Source organism: Bufo gargarizans, chromosome 5, assembly GCF_014858855.1.
Source record: "Bufo gargarizans isolate SCDJY-AF-19 chromosome 5, ASM1485885v1, whole genome shotgun sequence".
NCBI classification, from domain to species: Eukaryota; Metazoa; Chordata; class Amphibia; order Anura; family Bufonidae; genus Bufo; species Bufo gargarizans.
Genome location: NC_058084.1, coordinates 189,570,611 through 189,592,662, shown reverse-complemented (window position 1 = coordinate 189,592,662; position 22,052 = coordinate 189,570,611). Strand labels below are relative to the sequence as shown.

The 22,052-nt window shown below is 39.6% G+C and overlaps 1 protein-coding gene across 5 annotated transcripts in view; it reads left to right on the top strand.

The window, feature by feature from the left end:
* The window catches only part of ULK4 (unc-51 like kinase 4), a 708,846-nt gene that overhangs the window by 18,775 nt on the left and 668,019 nt on the right, over positions 1-22,052 (top strand). For 4 of the 5 annotated variants that reach the window (XM_044293413.1, XM_044293410.1, XM_044293412.1 and 1 more), the window contains exons 10-12: positions 4,617-4,696; positions 5,081-5,150; positions 6,583-6,679. In XM_044293413.1, coding sequence (XP_044149348.1) covers positions 4,617-4,696; positions 5,081-5,150; positions 6,583-6,679 — 247 coding nt within the window. The remainder of the gene's footprint in view (positions 1-4,616; positions 4,697-5,080; positions 5,151-6,582; positions 6,680-22,052) is intronic. The other variant, XM_044293414.1, reaches the window with a different exon arrangement.

Sequence of the window (22,052 nt, the reverse complement as noted above, 5' to 3'; positions counted from 1 at the left end):
TACTGAACCATTTATTTTTAATGGGTCTGTGTACATGAGCATTGTTTTTCACGCATCAGTTCTGCGTTGCGTGAAAATCGCAGCATGTTCTATATTCTGCGTTTTTCACGCAGCCCTGGTTCCATAGAAGTGAATGGGGCTGCGTGAAAAACGCATTGCATCCGCAAGCAAGTGCGGATGCGATGCGTTTTTCACGGATGGTTGCTAAGAGATGTTGTTTGTAAACCTTCAGTTTTTTATCACGCTCGTGAAAAACGCATCAAAACGCATTGCACCCGCGCGGAAAAAACTGAACAACTGAACGCAATCGCAGACAAAACTGACTGAACTTGCTTGCAAAATAGTGCGAGTTTCACTGAACGCACCCTGAACCCATCCGGAGCCAATCCGCAATGCCCGTGTGAAAGGGGCCTAAAGGAATGGAAAACTAAATGGTGATGTTAACCCTGTCTTAATGGAATGTGAACATAGCCCTATTAGCCTTGCTAGCTTACTTATGTACTGTATAAATGAGTTTCCGGTATCAGGATTTTAGGCTATAGGTGATACCCCTGGACAAGCTCTACTTCTTCGTAACTGCTGTCTGAATGTTCTATATTAGGGTATGTTCACACAGCGGATTTTTTTTTTTGTTGCAGATGTAGGCACATATTGCATATTTTATTCAGCATGGTTTTATTATTAGAAATCACTGGGGACAAAAAAGTGAAATGTCATTTTTTGTAGGTGGCCACTTGCGGATTGGCCCCATTGAATGACTAAATCTGCATGAGGTTTTGTGGCATGTACAAATGCAAATCCACAGCAGAAATCCAAAGGACAAACATCCTTAATTAGTAAATTATAAATATATATAGTTTAGTTCCATTTCCGGACAACTTATCTCAAAATCAGCCAACATTTTTTTTTACGGACAAATTGGAAAACTATATTGAATGATAAAGATTGTTAATAAATGTCTATAGCTCAATATGCTGATAAGAACTAATTACCAGAAATTACTGGAAGCTGTAAAATGATTACCACCAAAATAATCTAGTCAAATACCCCCAACCTAAAAAAAAAAAAAATCTTTTTTTTTTTTGATGGACACAGGAAAAAGTCGCCTATTTTTCCAGACTGTCCAGACATTTCTGGATTAGTTATGTTTACTTTGTGTCCGAGCATTGTGTCACAGAGGAACCCGGCCTTCTTTTAGGCTATGTGTAGGGATTACAGTCTGTAACGCAGTGTTCTCCAACCTGTGTCTCTCTTAGTCCACCTGCCCATGAGTGCGGGTGGCCGCACATAAGATCCACACAAATTTCCGTGCGGATTTATGTGCGTTTCTGCAGCATAGCCAGACCTAAATCGGCAATGTCTAATTACAGATGATGGTGCAGATTTGATGCGGTTTTGCTGCAGATATCGCCCTTCCATTGAAAAGGGTGTAATCTGCAAAACCACAAACAGAATTGACATGCTATTTATTTTGAAATCCGTAATGCAGGTCAATTTCGACACCGTAAAAATCTGCAAAGTGTACATGAGATTTGTGTAATCTCGTACACTTTGCTGGTACTGTAATACTCTGCAGTTTTTCCGCCTGGGAATATTCTGCCACGTGTGCAGGTGGCCTTATAGCAGGGATGCTCACCCTCCTGTAAAACTACAACTCACACCATGCCCTGCTGAAGGCTGATAGCTGTAGGCTTGCTGGGAGTTGTAGTTTGGAGGGCCGCAGGTTGAGCATGCCTGCCTTAGTGTCGACTGCTGCAGCTTCACCAAAGCTGGTGTACCGCAGGTTGCAGCTGACTGATGTAAGCCGGCTCGAAGGCCTGATATGTGTGAGAGTAAGAGCAATTCTCAATAGCTGGCCTGTGTAATCATACCTGATCAGCTGATAAACCAGCCTGTGTGTTAGCTGACGTGACTCTTTCATCACACTGATAGATGCCCGACCATTGGAAGCACTTCTCCCTCTTTAATCAGGGATGTGCTTCCGATGATCATAGCAGTGAATGGGAGAGGAACGACTACGGTAATAAGCCGATGCAGACGAGCTCCAGTCGGTGCTTGCCACGCCCGCAGAGTGAGCGGTATAATAGCGCCCAATGATTCAGCAGAGATATATCTTTTCCTCGAGCATGGTCTGTGTTGAGCTGACTGCAAACACATCGTCTACTGGCCGGGGGCCAGGATTCCAGGTTGGGATCAGTATATGGGATTGTAGATGGAGCTAAATTTATTTATGTAACTTATTTTTTTTTTTTTTTTTTAAACGGTGTCCTGAAACTGTCCTAAACCTCTTTAAAGTATTACTATGAGAAAACAATTCACAGCATTCTAAGTGTTAACATTTCTACATGTTTGTTCTATGTTTCCTGGAATGTAGTCGAAGAACGTTTATTCTGCTCTGCTGAGCTCAGGAGACATTGTCCAGAGATTCCGAAAGAGTCACTTTACTGAGCAAACTATTCTTAGTTCTGTCGCCATCTAGTGGACCTTTATGAAAAGTCCTGTGTGGCATTCCCTAGGTATTGTGAAGCTGTCCTTTATGCAGTGACCCTGCAGTCATTGTCAGAAGGTTAACTTTAGTATTGTCCAGTTTCAGCAATAAAAAAAAAAAGGTAACTCTGTGGAATTGCTAACCTATTAGATCCAACCCGGCCGCTCTGGTTCTCCCTGTTGGGGTTTGTGTAGAGGTCTGCAGTGATGGTGTCATGTCGACAACAAGTGACCATTGCAAGAGTTATCATCCTGGCAGTTGCAAGTAGGGGCCAGATATATAGTAAAGGTGGCACCTGCCACGTAAGTAGTGGGCTCAGCCCCTAAGCCCACTGCATGCTGTCCATGTGCTCCTGTGACGTACACTAATATACAAAATGCAAACTACAATATGGCATATGTAACATAACCAACATACATGACCAATTACCTGGTGGGGTAATTCCCACTTATTAGTAAGCTTGATCAAGGATATTAGTGGCCAGGCAGTAATGTGAAAACCATATTTAAGAGGTACAGGGGTAAAGCAGAGGATAACCATGGGGACCAGATTTGCCCAACTTTGTCTTGGGTATCAGATAAAATGGAAAATAATTCTTAATCCTGCATATATAGTGCGTTTTGGAAGTCTTCAGACCCGTTCTCTTTTTTTCAAATTTTGCTATGTTATGGCCTTGTGCTAAAATTACAAAAATTACCTGATCAATCTGCACTCGGTTGCCCATGAGAAAACAGAATTTTAGAAATATTTGCAAATTTATATAAAAAAATAATAATTAAAAAAAAAATACAATTTTGCCTGGACATAAGTATTCAGACCCTTTGTTATAACACTTTAAATTTAGCTCTGGAGGCCTCCCATTTCTCTTGATCATCTTTAAGATGTTTCTACACCTTGATTGGAGTCCACCTGTGGTAAACTCACTTAATTGGACATGATTTGCAAAGAGACACCCCTATCTATGTAATTGTCACAGCAGGCAATGCAGATCAGAGCAAAACACAAGCCATTAGGTGGAAAGAACTGCCTGTAGAGCTCGGAGACAGGATTGTGTGGAGGCACAGATCTGAAGAGGGTACAAATAAATCTGCTCCACTGAAATTTCCCAAGCGCAAAGTGGCCTCCATAATTCTTATAAGGGTTTTCCAATTTTTTTAACACTGATGACCTATCCTCTGAATAGGTTATCAGTATCTGATTACCTGGGACCCCCACCAATTAGCTGTTTTGAGAAGGCACCGGCGCTCCTGTGAGCATCACTGCCTTCTCACAACTCACCAAGCACAGTGCCGTACCTTGTATAGCGATAGCTGGGTATTGTAGCTCAGCCCCATTCCCTTCTATGGGGCGGAGCTGTGCCTACGACACGTGAGAGATGAACGTATCATCATTGGCCTAGGAAAAGCTCTGGTGCCTTCTCAAACAGCTGGTTGGTGGGGTTCCTGGATGTCGAACCCCCACCCATCATATTCTGGTGAACTATCTAGAGGATAGGTCATCAGTCTTAAAATGTCGGAAAACCCCCATAGTTGAACTCTAGGGGCATTCACAGGGTGTATATAAAAGGTATGAGGGACAGAAAAGTCTCAAAAAGCAGATGGGAGGTCAGACAGGTACTATAGGCATTTTAAAAGGGTTATTCATATCTCACAAAAGACATGATAAACGTCTGATTCTTAGACCCCAGCTAATAAGTAGAACAGGAGTCCTGAGTCCTGCGTTCCTTCATACTGCCTGACCTCATGAGTGGAGTGGCAGTCAGGCATGCGCAGTGCTACTCCATTCCAGGTCTATGGGACTAACTGATACAGCCCTCCACGCTGTGGTGGTGCAGTGATTAGGTACGTGGGACTTGAGACCCGTTCCTGTGCTCTTGGGGGTCCCAGCTGTGGGGCCCCTAGTGATCAAAAATATTCTGCGGACATATCAAATCTAATAAGTCTAATTGTTGTTTGCTTCTCAGTCTTTTGTCTCGGTCCTTGTCTAGATTATTCAGCAAATCTGCCAATTTTTCTAGATTGTAGGATGCTGAGTTATATTGCTTTCATTTCATTCTCTTATACTAAAATTCAGCACAATTAATATTTTAGTATCTCTGTAACAGGTGTTTCTTCTTTTATCATGACAGGATAACTATGGAAGATGTTGAGAGTGACGCCACGGACAGGCCTGACACTCCGGGAAATTTACTCAAGTCATTTAAGATTGGTCTGTATTGCCAACTCTGTTTGTAAATGTAGTTTGAGGACGTATGCGACCATGTACATTAGATTTTTGTTGGTCGAGTCCACTGATTTTGATGGGATCGGCCAACAATGTAATGATGGTGCCTGCAGGCAAAGAACTGCTGCCAGGAGAAACAAGGATTCAATAGGAGGGATTTTTTCCTATCTGATCTTTTTTGATTGCCCTGGATGTGACACCAGAGGGGAAATGTGACAATTGTTGAACTGGAAGTTGGCATGTGTCAGTTTGCCTTTTATTGCCAATTCTAGATTGTCATATTGACATACTTTTTTTTTTTTGTATTGATTAAGATTTTTAATAAAATTAGGTTTCATTTTGCTGTTTTTTTTCTTCTTTCCAATGTAGAAAATCCTGCACATTTAAGACCCAAAAGTGCTCTGGACGGAGAATCGAATGAGGCAATTTTCTCATTAAGGTAAATAATAAAAAATATACAAGTTACTTCTGGTCTTTATAATAATCATTCTACTAATTATATTAAGAGAGAGCATAAAGCAGAAGCAAACTCTGCAGGATAGCTGTCCTTTCCTGGCAGACTGGTATGGCAGTGCCATACCTCCTATTTCATTAAAGGCGTTGTACTGGATTAGAAATACATGGCTGCTTTACATCAAAAACGGCACCACATCTGTCCATAAGTTGTGTGGTATTGCAGCTCAATCCCATTCACTTTAGTGGAGCTGGCATGTAATGCTTGACACAACCGACGGAGTGTCAAGATAGCATAGCATGGGGACAGGTATATTCTCATATGATCCTGAATGGCACATCAAACTATTGAACAAAATATGCAATGTTTGAGCTCCTCACTGCACAAGACCTAGAAGGGTATAGTAGGTGAGTGTATACAGTCATTAGCTGCAGTTATATGAACCTGCCTCACTTTGTCTGCCTATGCCATCTGTATGTGCTAACTCTCCAGTATAGTCCTATGAGATGTAGCTTCACACTGGTCTCCCTGCCTCCTGCATGTAATAGCTGACAGGGCAGACTGACTCTAGCTATATCATACAGGAAAACATGGAGACTTTGCAATGTGAGGGGACACCAACTGTGTGTCACTGGTCTGTCATGGCTGCCCTCTGAGAACAGTGCAGTGTGGTGAGACCCTGGCCCCACTGTTTCTGCAAATCCAGAAATGATGGAAAATGTAGGAAGAAGAAATCAAGATAGCTGACAGCCCACAAATTGCACATCAAATGAAACATGTATACACAAAGCATACACAACAGACTATGCTATTATTTAATAATGGCCTATCCTGCATGATCTAGGCAAAGAATAAAAATCCTGGAGTGTTTCTTTAATAGGTACCTTTTGCACCAAAATTCTGTCGCAAAGTAAGCCAAACTAGTTGGTGTAAAGTTAAGACCCTCGGGCCAATAATTGGATCTGAAATTTACATGCCCCGAGTCACTATACAGAGGAGATGATTGCAGCATGTAAATGCAGCTCTCACTTCTACTCACCATCAGGCAATTATCTGGAACATTTGGTTCATTCCCGATAATTGCCTGTGAATGTAAATTCATAGACAGTCGAAAGGTGCACCAGTTTTATCATCCAGCATCAGCACCTTGATTGATCTGGCAAACATTTGGACTGCCTGTTTTAGACAGGATTAATAAGTCTGCCCCACTGTACCGTTAAGTACTTTGGTCTCAGAAATGACAAATGTCCCCATACTTTGCTTCCCTTACATAGAGTAGCTTTGACAGCTGTATGCAATAATTTCAATAGAAAGCATTTGGCTATGATTTACTGATTATGTAATGCACACCATTTATCGGGACACACAGGATGAGATTTTTAGATGTGCTAGATGATAATTTATGAACATTTTGCAGCTCCTATACCACTCCAAGGGCGAGCACTGCTGCAACCAAAGGCGCCAGACTACCCCAGCAAAAAGATGCAGCCACAACAGATGCTCCAAAGGTCATGGTATGGTTCCCATTTTTTACTTAATATGTGATTTTATGATTTGTGCTTGCTTATGAGGTTCATTATTTTAGGCTCTATGGCATATTTTACAATTCATGTACACAAAGTTAAAGAGAAGGCAGCATGTTATAGAGCAGGAGGAGCCGAGCAGATTGGAATATAGGGAGTCATTTACTTTTCTGAAATGCGCCCAAGTTAGCCGCTGCTTCGCACCACTCACGCCAGGTCTTAAAATGTGGATGGGGAAAGGGACGGGTTGGGAGGCCCGTCTCATTCACAATTTTTTACGCCTGTTTTAGACTTAGAAAATGGTCTAAATGTAAGACGGCTCTGAAGTTGTCTGGAATTTAAACTGGCGCTGGATGCGCCGAAAGTGATGGCGAGGCCGACACCTCTTCATAACTTCGGCATAACCACCGCCAGCTATGGGCCTTTATGAAGACCAACGTCTAAAACGCCAGTCTTAATAAATGTGCCCCATAGTTTTTGTGGGAAAAGATTCAGTAAAACGTGTCATTTAAGCCTCATGCAGTCGTCTGTGGAACACTGTCTGTGAGATAGCGGACTGTTATTGCAGGAGCGCACTGCGTCATGGCAACCAATAATGCCGTGCGATCCTGCAATGCCAGTCCGGTATCTCACGGACCGTGTTCCACGGACGTCTGCATGCGGCTGTATGCATTTAAATCTCTGCTCTTTCTGAGCTCAGTTGTACATGGAGAGCATTGCTGCAACAATCAGACCTGGCAGCAGATCAAATAGGCAGGGACTCTTGATGAAAATCATAGTAAACCTCGCAAACGAAGTCGGGAATGAACACCCTGATTACATAAACAACAAAACACCCATCACAGGATGTAGTTGCATAAACCATAAAACTAACACCCCACATCTAAGTGCATGAACAACATAATCCTTTTTACATGCAAAAATATGAACAAGTCATGAAATTATTTGGAATGAATCAGAAGTTCACAATAATTTCCTGATTGTCAGCATAGATGAGGATGGCATATACTTGTAGAATGACCTTCGCTCTATAGGGACAGGCGGTCACTACAGCGATTGCTTGTCCCCATAGGAAATCATTGTTTCTGGGCAGTAGATTGCTGTTTACACGGGGAGAAGTGCTGCACAGAAAACGGATTTGGTACTAGCTGAAAGATGCTATCACCCAATGTGTCGGAATATTTATGCTGTCTCCGATTGACAGTCTATATGATTTATGTGAATAAATTAAAATCGGTAATAAAGGAGATTCTAACTTATTATCATAAATATCAAGCTAAAACAAGCTCGTGATCTGCGTTGAATTGAAGACAAAACCCAGTTACAGTTACAGACAAAATATATATGTAATTTATTAATACAATTTATAGTGCAAAATAATATATATAATAAAATTGGCGGTAATAAAATTCAATCAATGATATGCAAAATAGTGGTAAAGACAAAAATAATTGAGAACATATATCTATATATACACAATTATGCCTTCTTATAATAATACCCCTCACTTATATTAAAAGTCAATTTAATACTTGATTTCTCTCAGCCGACAAATGTCCGATTAAACCCAAATCTGGTTTATCTTTTATCTATATAAATATATATATATTATCAACCATACTGGTCTAGAACTGAATTCAGTTCCTTGGAGATAATACCGTGTTTTCACTAGTATATTTTTAATCTCCCTGTATTGGATTAATTTTCAGGATGATGCTGCAGGTACACCCCAATCTTATTCCAAAACAGATACTATACACAAAGTATGGTTAATTGAATATATCTATAGATATGTATTATATTAATTAATTATCCTATAAAATATAGGTAAGGTTATACTATACCAAAATGTCAGCTAGCAGAAATCAGTTTCAATGGTTCTAAGATGGCTGCCTCCAATGACTGGCAAGATGGTCAAGATGATGTTCAGAGAGAGAGAGAGCTCTCTCTCCTGTCAGCCCATACCATCTTTTTATCCTCTCTTAGAAAGGGCTTGGCCAAGTTTTATCATTAACTAGTGACCTCACTTTATAATTAATAGAACCTCCCTCTAGGGAAAAATATACCCTAGATCTTTGTTACCCTAACACTAGATGGCACTAGTATTCCATACAAAAATCGAAGCATTAATTTATTTCTCTTTTTCATATACTAGCAATAAAATGTAATCTGAGGTTTCAGACGAAACCTTGAGAAGATCTTTAAGAGACAATGAGTTTTATACTTGGTCAACTAACTTGTGTATCCTTAAGTCTTTTGACCAAACTTGATTAAATCAAGATAAATAGGGCTATCTCAATTTATTGTTCGTGGAGGAGACAGGGTTTGTTCATGATCACCTGTGTCCACATTTTTCCATTCCAGGAAATAAATAATTAATTTGTGTGTTCCACTGAGACAGATTCTAAACATGACAGAGGAGTTTATACCTCATTTCTAATCTTACAATTGAATATATCTATGAGGACTATACTCTTATATATATACTATATATTCAGCACACCTATTAGAATTGATTTATATAAAATCAATCTACTCCTATATTGATTAATATAAAAATCACAAAGAAAGATTAGAGTCTTTCTATTTACTAAAATCATCAGAATTCAAATACATTGTCTTATCTAGGCCATCACATTTCATTAGACCTTGGGACATCTCCTTCTCACAAAACAGACTTAGGTAAACACTTTGGTATATATCGTAAACCTTAGGTTAGCAATTTCAGAGTAAAAAAAAAATCCTGAATTCACTCTGCCTTAAAATAAGACAAAATGGTTGTCCCTTAGGCTCATGTCCATACACTTATATAGGCCTTATAATTATGGACTTTATTCATACTCAATAGTTCTGACAAATCCCCCCCCTTCTTCCCACGTTAGTCAAGGATCCCCTTAAGACCTAACTGGGAGAAGGTCGGAAGAATTTTCATGTTCATCAATATTGTATCTGAGTCTTTTATCGCCTCATAACGTCAATCCTGGAAAAGTATATTATCACAGAGATTCTGTGTCCAATGGTTTTAGCATGTGAGAAAAATGCAAAACTTGGCACCAATCATGCCATTATTGCTGTGACTTTGTTCTCATGCATAATGTACCAATTTGGTTCCTTTCCCAAGCTAAAATGGTGATATTCGGTATCTTCATCCAATGAATGTCCTTGGATCCAGTTTCGCAAAGATTCTTGAAATATAATCTTCCTAGCCATCATTCACAATCCTGGGACATCTGAAACACGACTGTAGATTCGGGTTGATGATTAGTTCCGTCTTTAATTGGACCTCTTGAATCAACACCATCTGCACGATATCTGTATCTTTGTTGTCATCATCATCGCCAGGAATCACGTCTGGTTCCACCCGTCCTTTTTCTATAAATGAAAATGAAAGTATGAATACAGTATATATATATATTTATTTATTTTTTCTTTTGAGATATACAGTTTCCCTAGCGTTGCTATGTAAAATGCTTTATATGGAAACCCCAGAATTGGAACATCTGTGAACTGAGAGAAATCAGATTAACGCATCCTTATTCATTCTCTTATTCAGCGTCATCTTCTATGATTCTCAGTTCTGATCTTGGATGACATACTCGCAATTGATTTACATGGACCCATTTCTCGATGAAACCATCTTTGGTATTAATTTTCACCTTATAAACTACAGGTGATATTTTATCAATTACATCATACGGACCTTTCCATGATGGGAGAAATTTTCTTTCTTTTACCCGATCCCGGGCAAAGTTATAGAGATACACTCTATCTCCTACCTCATATTCCTTTTTGGTCGTTTTCAAGTCATAATAAGTTTTGTTACTTACGGCGGCTTTCTCAAGATTCTTCTGCGCGAAAGCAAACGCGTGTTGAAGATACTTACGAAGGTCCTCCACATACTGATGTGTCGTGGCTGCATTGATCAGGTTATGATCTGATGTGCGATACAACAGATGTTGAGGAAGTACCATTCTTCTTCCTGTCATCAGCTCAAAAGGTGACATCTGGGTAGCCGTACTTGGAGTAGCTCTAATGGCCATGAGTACTAATGGTAACCTTATATCCCAGTCTTTACCCGACTCCTTAACATATTTCTTAAGGATGTTGACAATAGACTGGTTATAGCGCTCAACGGATCCGCTAGATGTTGGACGATAAGCAATGTGTAATTTTCTCTTCACACCCAACATCTTCCACATCTTCGCCATTACCTCACTTACAAAGTGTGATCCACGATCTGAATCAATCCTTAATGGTAACCCAAATCTGGAAAATACATGGTTAATCAACAAAAATGCACAGGTCTCGGCTGTGTTATTGCGGGCCGGTAGACACTCTACCCATTTTGTAAACACACAAGTGACGGTTAACATGTATTTATTTCCTCGGGATGACCGGGTAACAGGACCAATAAAATCAATTTGGATGTCAGACCATGGTAATGAAAAACCTTTCTTCTGAAGTGGAGCACGATGTTTAGGACCTTGCGGTTGAAATTGCGCACATACCAAACAACCTTGACAATAACTCTGGACATCCTTTAACATATGAGGCCAGTAGGCATAATCACGTAGTGACTCATATGTAATCTTTTCTCCACGATGACCAGCTGTAGGTGCATCATGGGCATGCTGTAACATTAAACCTCTAAATGTAGTAGGAACTACCCACTGCTGAATACCATTTTTAGAGGTTCTCATTAATAACCCATCCTGAATACTAAATTGGGATTTGGATTTCATAAGTAATCGGAGGTCTTCTTTTTGGGTATAATTATCCTCCGATATGGGATTATTATTAGGATCCTCAATATGTTTATAGAAGATTCCCAATATAACATCTTCCTTCTGGCTTTTAATCAGATCCTCACTAGAAGATTCTTGGCTCCATTGAACTATACTATTTTCAGTTTGGGCCTTAGCCTGTTGTCTAGTGATAGCGTCAATGGGAATCATCTCTAGTAAATGATCTATATTCACATGATCACCACTTATGGCTCCTTGTTTAGCTAGTTTATCAGCTAGGTCGTTACCCTCTTTATCTTTATTTTGGGTTTTGGAATGACCTTTAGTCTTTTTCCAATAAATGGTTAGATCATTATGTCGGACTAGCTCATCTATGGCACAAAACAACTTGGCGTGTTTCACTGGTTTGTTATTGGACCGTAACATATGACTCCTCTTCCATGTGGGCATATATTCTACAAAGCTGTTCCGCACATAATTTGAATCAGTAACAATGACGAATTCCTTTATATTGTGCTCTATAGCAATTTTAACGGTTTGGTAGACAGCTGCTAATTCGGCTACCTGGCTACTCTTAGCACCAATACTATAACCTATTGAAATACTCGGGCACCCATCTATCCACGTAATTCCAATTCCTGCCACTAGTTTTCTTTCATCCCCTACAATGGCATGGTAAGCACAACCATCTATGTACGCACAGGGGAGTAGAGAGCAATAGTCGTCTTCATACACTTTGTAAGGGGAAGATTTTTGTTCCTCTAGAAAATCATCTATCAGTTCTTCCGTTTGAGAATTAGCAGCGCAATTATGCAATTCAGCAAGTCCTTGGGCTACTGGACACTTTTTATTTTGCTTATACTGAACTTCCAACGGCCATCCTTGTAAAGACAAGGTCCAAGCAGTGATCCTGCTGTTAGACAAGTTACCATCCCTAATTTTATCACTCTGTAGATATTGTAGGGGTTGATGGGCCGTTTCAACAATGATTTTCTCACCCTGTACAAAACTTCTAAAGTTTTGAAGCGCCCAGACTGTGGCTAGTAAAGCTTTTTCACAGTTGCTAAACTTTATTTCTACTGGTGACAGTGATTTACTTGCATAAGCTATAACTTTATGCAATTTATCTTGTTTTTGGCATAAGACAGCACTAATACTAAGATTTGTAAAACCAGTTTCCAGATAAAAGGGTTTACCCCCCTCGGGATAAGCTAGACATGGGGCTTGGGTGAGTCTCCTTTTAAGCTCAGACATAGCTTGTTCCTGATCCTCCCCCCATGTCCAGGGTACACCTTTCTTTAACAATGTCAGCAATGGTTTACTAATCTCAGCATAGTTATCAATGAATTTACGGGAGTAATTCATCATACCCAGAAATGATCTTAATTCACTAATGTTGGTAGGCGTTTTAGATTTCATAACAGCCTCCACCTTTTTCTTCTGGGGATTCAGGCCTTCACAGGTAACCTCATGTCCAAGGAAATTTACCTTAGTTCGACACCACTGGGCTTTCTGTAAAGAAATTTTCACACCTGCCTCTTTCAACTGATTCAGTACATGCCTAATTTCTTGAATATGCTGGTCAAATGAAGTACTTTTCATCAAAATGTCATCTACATAAGTTAAATTTCCTCTTTCTGTGGCATCAGGCATAGCCTTATGTAAAAATACAGCAAATTCATGACCTGAATTTATGTACCCAAACGGTAGTCTAGTCCAGGCAAACTGTTCTTTACCAAAAGTAAAGGCTAATTTGTATTGATCTTCAGGGCTTACTTTGATGGTCCAATATCCCTGAGCGCAATCTAAGGTGGTAAAGATCCTAGCGCCTTGCATTTGTACCAAGCATTGGTCTATATATGGCACGGGCCAGCCGGACATATATACACGTTTATTTAGCTGACGAAGATCAGCACATAAACGCCATTGACCATTCGGTTTAAGAATTCCAAGAATAGGATTGTTATAAGAACTGTGTACTGGTCTTATAATACCTCTCTCCTTGAGATTTTGGATTATTTCCGCTAGCGAGTCGTAACAAGCTAGTGGAAGACGATATTGCTTGATATAAACGGGAGGTGCCTCAGGATCAGTCTGGATCCTGGCCATGTGTATGTCAGTCAGACCACAATCAAAGGAATCTTTAGCAAAGATATCCTTGAATTCTAAGAGAACTTCCTTTAGTTGTTGTCGCTCTGGGTCATTGGAGCATCCATCAGCTAATGAGATTTGTTGCTGGACCATTTCCATAAACCCTGGAAAAACTTCTGGTTGACCTATTTCATAGGTTTCCTCCAACCTGTCAGTGAGGTCATGATTTGACTTACCTGCTTTTTCAGCAAACTCATGATATTCCTGGGCTTCCTGCTCATTGATTGTATGATCAAAGGTAAGAGAGGATTCCTCTACCTTACAGGTACCTTCTTCAAGATTAAAAGGATATACTGAACTAATGGTGAACAATCCTTCAGGAGAAGAATAAAATGTTTGTTCAACCAATTGTTCTTCTGTTAGATACGATTCAGGTATTAGGCCAATAATTATATTCTGAAACCCAAAAGTATAATAATCTGAATCTAATGCCATACCAATGATAGTGTCTTTAGACAAATGAACTTCATTTGGCATACCATTATTCACAATTATTTGGGTTTTAAAGGTTTGTAAATTCACCATAGGGGTATGATTTACTGAAATACCTAATTGTTGCATTCTGTTTGATAGGCATATTAATGCATCACCCTTCTTTAATTTTTGGCCTTTTGATACCTGAATGGGTAACAGGAAATTATTAGTACCTGGAGGGATGATTATATCTCGTGGCACTAATACACTGACTGCATAAGGCAGTATCTGGGATGACTTGAGTGCTTCATGTTCATCCATAAAACCTTCAGGATTCCCTTTTAATCTTGTCCACAATGTGGAATTCACTATATCCACATGGATAGCAAAACGATGTAAAATATCGTTGCCAATGTACATAGGATATCTGGGTTCATCAAGCACCAGGAATAAATGAGTAGACGATTTTCCTGCAATAGAAATGGTTAATATACATTTTGCAATTATATTATGATCATCAGAATCATTATCTAAGTCATGTATCCAATTATCTTGTGGATTTGGATATCGAATCACTTTAGAATTGGCCACTTGATTTAGTAGATCCCTACTAATATAACTGTTTTCATGGCGCAAATCCAATTTAGCCCTCTTAGTTCTTCCTAAGTCATTCACCTGTACTGGGAAGAACATCTCATCATCCACCTTTTCCATTCCCACTAGGAATTGTTCGTGACCATTAAACCCAATAGGGTCAGTAGTTTCTGGGTGTAGGTGGATTGTAAGAACATCCCCTTCCAAACAGACATCTTTTACTCGTTCAGGAGACACACATATGGTGTTATCTTCCTGTTCACCTATAGTGGAATTTGGAGTGATTTGCAGGAAAGAGACATCAGGGACTTGGCTATTTCGGAAATGTACCTCAATGGAATCCGGCCTTTCCTCTATCACATGGCAGTTACGCCTATTGTGATAGGATTGTGATTGTTCATAATTAATGGGCATCCTCACTTGAGACCATATCACCTTATTAATAAAATCAATAACTGGACTTAATCTTTTCAGGAAATCAATGCCAATAATTAATCTATCAATGGGCATATCCACAATCAATGTAGGATGGCTAATTACTTTGTTTCCTACTTTAAAATCCAGCCAAGCTTTACCTAAAACCTTGAGGGCATTGCCTGAGACACTTACCAGGTTAGCATTAAAACTTTTTAACTTATACCTGTTAGAAGATACATCCTGCAATTGTTGAAAGTATTTTACAGATAATAAAGTTGCTTGGCTACCTGTATCTATCAAGGCTATTATTGGCGAGAAATTATCAAATAATTCAACTTCCATATAATATCTATTATCTATTTCTTGTATGGAACAAAGATATTTGGAATGATTATTGAAATGGTTTTCCTGCTCAGCAGTTAAACTTGTCCTCAACTCCTCCTCCTTCCTTTTATGAGCAGGATCGCATGTCTTCTTCTGTGCAGCTGAAAACTTTGTGTGCTGTAATACAGAACAAACAGGTTTCCCCTCCTCCTTATACAACTTTTTACATTCCTCATCTAGATCCACCATAGACAATTGACATTTAGACAATTCATTAGTAGCCTGACTTAATTTCCATTCCAGAGTCCTAATAACTTCTTGCTGTTGACGGTCTCTGTCATTATATTCTGATAATTTAGCAGACCATTGTGCTAATTCACCAGAAACCATGGCCGCCTTATTTTCCATTTCAGATAAATCTTTTTGAAATTTATCAATTTCATATGCCTGTTCAACATTTTTATATTTTGCTTTTTCTAATTGCTTTGCTATTTCAATAACTAAATATACAAATTCAGGCCAAGATTGAAGGATTAATGAATCCTTATCTTTCTTATGTTTAGCTTGGGAAATGTGACAGAGATAATCAGCAAATCGGGATTTATCAGACCAGATATCATCTGCATATTCTACAGCTCTCTTTTCCAATTCAAACCTCCAATCCTTTAACTCTCTCTTAATATCCAACCTGTCATGCATATGACCCAACACAATATATTCAATTAATTCTTGAGTCTTTCTATCATGCATATCAGTCTTTACCACTGCAGCAGCAGCCTGCATGCCTTGGCTAGCCTCGCCATTGTTATCAGACATTTTTTTACTTGTTGCACTACAAGTACCACAATAACTTTATCAAATATATATTTTGCACCCCAAAATTTTGTTTCTATTACAAGCAGATCTCGGTAGGGACCTCCAATTTAATGTCGGAATATTTATGCTGTCTCCGATTGACAGTCTATATGATTTATGTGAATAAATTAAAATCGGTAATAAAGGAGATTCTAACTTATTATCATAAATATCAAGCTAAAACAAGCTCGTGATCTGCGTTGAATTGAAGACAAAACCCAGTTACAGTTACAGACAAAATATATATGTAATTTATTAATACAATTTATAGTGCAAAATAATATATATAATAAAATTGGCGGTAATAAAATTCAATCAATGATATGCAAAATAGTGGTAAAGACAAAAATAATTGAGAACATATATCTATATATACACAATTATGCCTTCTTATAATAATACCCCTCACTTATATTAAAAGTCAATTTAATACTTGATTTCTCTCAGCCGACAAATGTCCGATTAAACCCAAATCTGGTTTATCTTTTATCTATATAAATATATATATATTATCAACCATACTGGTCTAGAACTGAATTCAGTTCCTTGGAGATAATACCGTGTTTTCACTAGTATATTTTTAATCTCCCTGTATTGGATTAATTTTCAGGATGATGCTGCAGGTACACCCCAATCTTATTCCAAAACAGATACTATACACAAAGTATGGTTAATTGAATATATCTATAGATATGTATTATATTAATTAATTATCCTATAAAATATAGGTAAGGTTATACTATACCAAAATGTCAGCTAGCAGAAATCAGTTTCAATGGTTCTAAGATGGCTGCCTCCAATGACTGGCAAGATGGTCAAGATGATGTTCAGAGAGAGAGAGAGCTCTCTCTCCTGTCAGCCCATACCATCTTTTTATCCTCTCTTAGAAAGGGCTTGGCCAAGTTTTATCATTAACTAGTGACCTCACTTTATAATTAATAGAACCTCCCTCTAGGGAAAAATATACCCTAGATCTTTGTTACCCTAACACTAGATGGCACTAGTATTCCATACAAAAATCGAAGCATTAATTTATTTCTCTTTTTCATATACTAGCAATAAAATGTAATCTGAGGTTTCAGACGAAACCTTGAGAAGATCTTTAAGAGACAATGAGTTTTATACTTGGTCAACTAACTTGTGTATCCTTAAGTCTTTTGACCAAACTTGATTAAATCAAGATAAATAGGGCTATCTCAATTTATTGTTCGTGGAGGAGACAGGGTTTGTTCATGATCACCTGTGTCCACATTTTTCCATTCCAGGAAATAAATAATTAATTTGTGTGTTCCACTGAGACAGATTCTAAACATGACAGAGGAGTTTATACCTCATTTCTAATCTTACAATTGAATATATCTATGAGGACTATACTCTTATATATATACTATATATTCAGCACACCTATTAGAATTGATTTATATAAAATCAATCTACTCCTATATTGATTAATATAAAAATCACAAAGAAAGATTAGAGTCTTTCTATTTACTAAAATCATCAGAATTCAAATACATTGTCTTATCTAGGCCATCACATTTCATTAGACCTTGGGACATCTCCTTCTCACAAAACAGACTTAGGTAAACACTTTGGTATATATCGTAAACCTTAGGTTAGCAATTTCAGAGTAAAAAAAAAATCCTGAATTCACTCTGCCTTAAAATAAGACAAAATGGTTGTCCCTTAGGCTCATGTCCATACACTTATATAGGCCTTATAATTATGGACTTTATTCATACTCAATAGTTCTGACAAATGAACAAGTGTTTCCTGGAGCAATCGCCTAAACCTTTTACACAGACCAAGAATCGGGAAGGACGTTTATACAAACGCTCATCCCTTATTATCGGTCCCTGTAAAAGGACCTTAAAAGGTCCTCAAATTATCTAGACACAGGAGCAAGTTGTAAAAAAATTACTCCAGTTGAAAAATTCTTCTGTTTTGCCTGATCTAACTGTAATTTAAGAGGACCTGTCACCTCTCCAGATAAGTCAGGTTTAGTAACTACTTGCATCCCCATGTAATGATGATTCTGGAGCCTCTATTCTTATGGCTCTATGTTATGTACAGATGGATGTTACTAGTCGGGGGTGTGTCCCTGCACAGTCTGACAAGAGCAGCACTGATTGGACAGAGTTAGCCACACCCACCACTGGTAACACTGGGGAATGTATGTAGCTATTACAACAGGCGTGTCAGGAGCGGTGAAAGGTTCTCTTTAATTTATACTCAGTATAGATTATAGGGACAACACAGGGGGTTGTTCACCTTCCTACAAGTACCTTTACATCAACTACAATATCTATAACCATTGTTTTATTAACGTCAGGTTATTACCGGTCTTCCCTTATTCCAAGTGTGGTCATGTGACATGCGTCAACTCTTTTTTTCTAAGGGCATGCATATGACTGTTGGCTGTTTTGTGGTCCGCAAAACACAGATAAAGGGTGTGTGTATTCCGCATTTTGTGGAACGGAACGTCCAACCCCTAATAGAATAGTCCTATCCTTATCTGTAATGCGGACAAGAATAGGACATGTTGTATAATTTTGCGGACGGCATGGAACGGACATGCAGATGCGAAGCGTACTCTCTCTTCGTCTGTACTGCTGGTATGCACCTGCACCGCTGCTGTCTGAGTGGGCAATCGCTGCGCTTGCTCTGTCCATACATAAGTACTACTTGTGGTCAGTAAGTCGAGCAATCTCATCAGTTCTCATAACCACAGTGCGCCTGCTTGTTCCTGACAGTCCAGCACCAGTTACTGTAGGTCCGCGGTATGTCTCCCCCCACAAGGAGTATGAAAATGCACTATAGAGGCTGGGAAGTAAATCCACTCTCTACGGAGCCGCAAGCAGTGTGTTCACTGTCCTGTGACGAATGAGTTGTAAAAGAGGCCGAACAGCTAAGACGGAGTTATTTCCATCAATGATCGGTGATTGTGAGCCAAAACCAGGTGCGGGTCAAAAACACAGAACAGGAGGAAATCTTTCCATTATACCGGATCTCTGAGTAGGCTTCACTACTGGTTTTGGCTGACAATAACTGAAGTGTGAACTGGGCCTACGCTTAAGAATTGTGTGGACGTGTTTCCACATGTTGGACATGAGTAGGTGTAGGAGGTAACAGAAGCAGGGGGGTGTTCTTGGGATTGGGTCTATGGCTTGGTAAAACAGCCAAGCTATGCCTGTGAGGTTTGGTTGCAAGCTAAAACCGGAAACAAACAAGCAGGGGTGTAAGCAAAGTGGAGAGAGGTACAAGAACAATAAAAACTAGATAAAAGGGGAAACTGACACCAGAGAAGACTCAAACGGAGATAAATCATCATTACACAATAGAGAGCAAGATTAAAAAAACAAAAAAAAAAACTCTTTAAATATACACTACTGGAAAATGGAAAATGGAAAAAGAAAACCTGAAAAACTTTAAGGGCATCTGTCATCAGATTTGTATCTATGAAACTGAATGACCTGTTGTATGTGCGCTTGGCAGCTGAAGGCAACTGTGTTGGTCCCATGTTCATATGTGCCCGCATTGCTGAGAAAAATGATGTTTTAATATATGCAAATGAGCCTCTAGGAGCAACGAGGGCGTTGCCTCTGCACTTTGATTACCACAGCCAGGCAGTAGGGTTGCACCGGTATTGAACTTTCGATACCCAAGCGATACTTTTTCACCCACATCAATATGATGCCAGGATTTGCTTTCTCTCAATACTAGGCTGCGCTAATGCACAGCTTAGTATCTTTTCTCATTAGGGAACATGGCGCTCAGCGCATGCCATGCTCTCACTGACAGCACAGTGAAGGAGTCCCTCCCTCCCCACTGTGACGCGGCCGCCAATTAGAACGTGAGGGTGCTCTGAAGCTGCCACTGCGCCACTAATGAAAATAATTAACCCCTAAATACAAATGTATGGAGTGGACTGCGCCACTAATTAAAATAATTAACCCCTAAATACAAATATATGGAGTGGGCTGCTGCTGTGAGCCAGTGCCATATGCGGCGGTTGCCTTCTGTATCATACAGCTGGCATCTGGCCTCAATTTAACCCCTCAGGTGCCACGATTATACATTTAGGGGTTAATTATTTTCATTGGCCAGCAGCTACAGCCCCCCTTCCCCTCTGTATTTTAAATGGAGCCCCTTTGAGTGCTGGGCAACTTCACCTTTTATTGGATGTTTACCTCAGAGAGTCAGCCCTGCTTTTGTGCACGGAGTGTTATTTCATCTCATTCAGGTGAGCTGATCTTAGGCTACTTCTCAAGGGCTAATCATTCCATTATACCTTGTCTTTGAGTAGGATCGATTCTGATTCTGGCTCGCCAGTGTGAACTAGGCCTTAGGAGACATGGTTTTCCAACATGACAATGCCACACACTGCTCCTGCAGCACAATGTACTCCTCAGGGTATCCAGCAGCTCCTCTGGCCAGCTTGATCGCCATATCTCTCCCACAGCAAGAATATCTACAGGCAGGTCCATAAATATTGGGACATTGACACAATTCTAACATGTTTGGCTCTATGCACCGCCACAATGGATTTGAAATGAAACGCACAAGATGTGCTTTAACTGCAGACTGTCAGCTTTAATTTGAGGTTATTTACATCCAAATCAGGTGAACGGTGTAGGAATTACAACAGTTTGCATATGTGCCTCCCACTTGTTAAGGGACCAAAAGTAATGGGACAGAAGAATAATCCTAAATCAAACTTTCACTTTTTAATACTTGGTTGCAAATCCTTTGCAGTCAATTACAGCCTGAAGTCTGGAACGCATAGACATCACCAGACGCTGGTTTCATCCCTGGTGATGCTCTGCCAGGCCTCTACTGCAATTGTCTTCAGTTCCTGCTTGTTCTTGGGGCATTTTCCCTTCTGTTTTGTCTTCAGCAAGTGAATGCATGCTCAATTGGATTCATGTCAGGTGATTGACTTGGCCATTGCATAACATTCCACTTCTTTCCCTTAAAAAAACTCTTTGGTTGCTTTTGCAGTATGCTTTGGGTCATTGTCCATCTGCACTGTAAAGCCATCCAATGAGTTCTGAAGCATTTGGCTGAATATGAGCAGATAATATTGCCCGAAACACTTCAGAATTCATCTTGCTGCTTTTGTCAGCAGTCACATCATCAATAAATACAAGAGAACCAGTTCCATTGGCAGCCATACATGCCCACGCCATGACACTACCACCACCATGCTTCACTATTGAGGGTGTATGCTTAGGATCATGAGCAGTTCCTTTCCTTCTCCATACTCTTCTCTTCCCATCACTCTGGTACAAGTTGATCTTCTCATCTGTCCATAGAATGTTGTTCCAGAACTGTGAAGGCTTTTTTAGATGTCGTTTGGCAAACTCTAATCTGGCCTTCCTGTTTTTGAGGCTCACCAATGGTTTACATCTTGTGGTGAACCCTCTGTATTCACTCTGGGGAAGTCTTCTCTTGATTGTTGGCTTTGACACACATACACCTACCTCCTGGAGAGTGTTCTTGATCTGGCCAACTGTTATGAAGGGTGTTTTCTTCGGTCATCCACCACAGTTGTTTTCCGTGGTCTTCCGGGTCTTTTGGTGTTGCTGAGCTCACCCGTGCATTCCTTCTTTTTAAGAATGTTCCAAACAGTTGTTTTGGCCACGTCTAATGTTTTTGCTCTCTCTGATGGGTTTGTTGTGTTTTTTCAGCCTAATGATGGCTTGTTTCACTGATAGTGACAGCTCTTTGGATCACATCTTGAGAGTTGACAGCAACAGATTCCAAATGCAAATAGCACACTTGAAATTAACTCTGGACCTTTTATCTGCTCATTGTAATTGGGATAATGAGGGAATAGCACACACCTGGCCATGGAACAGCTG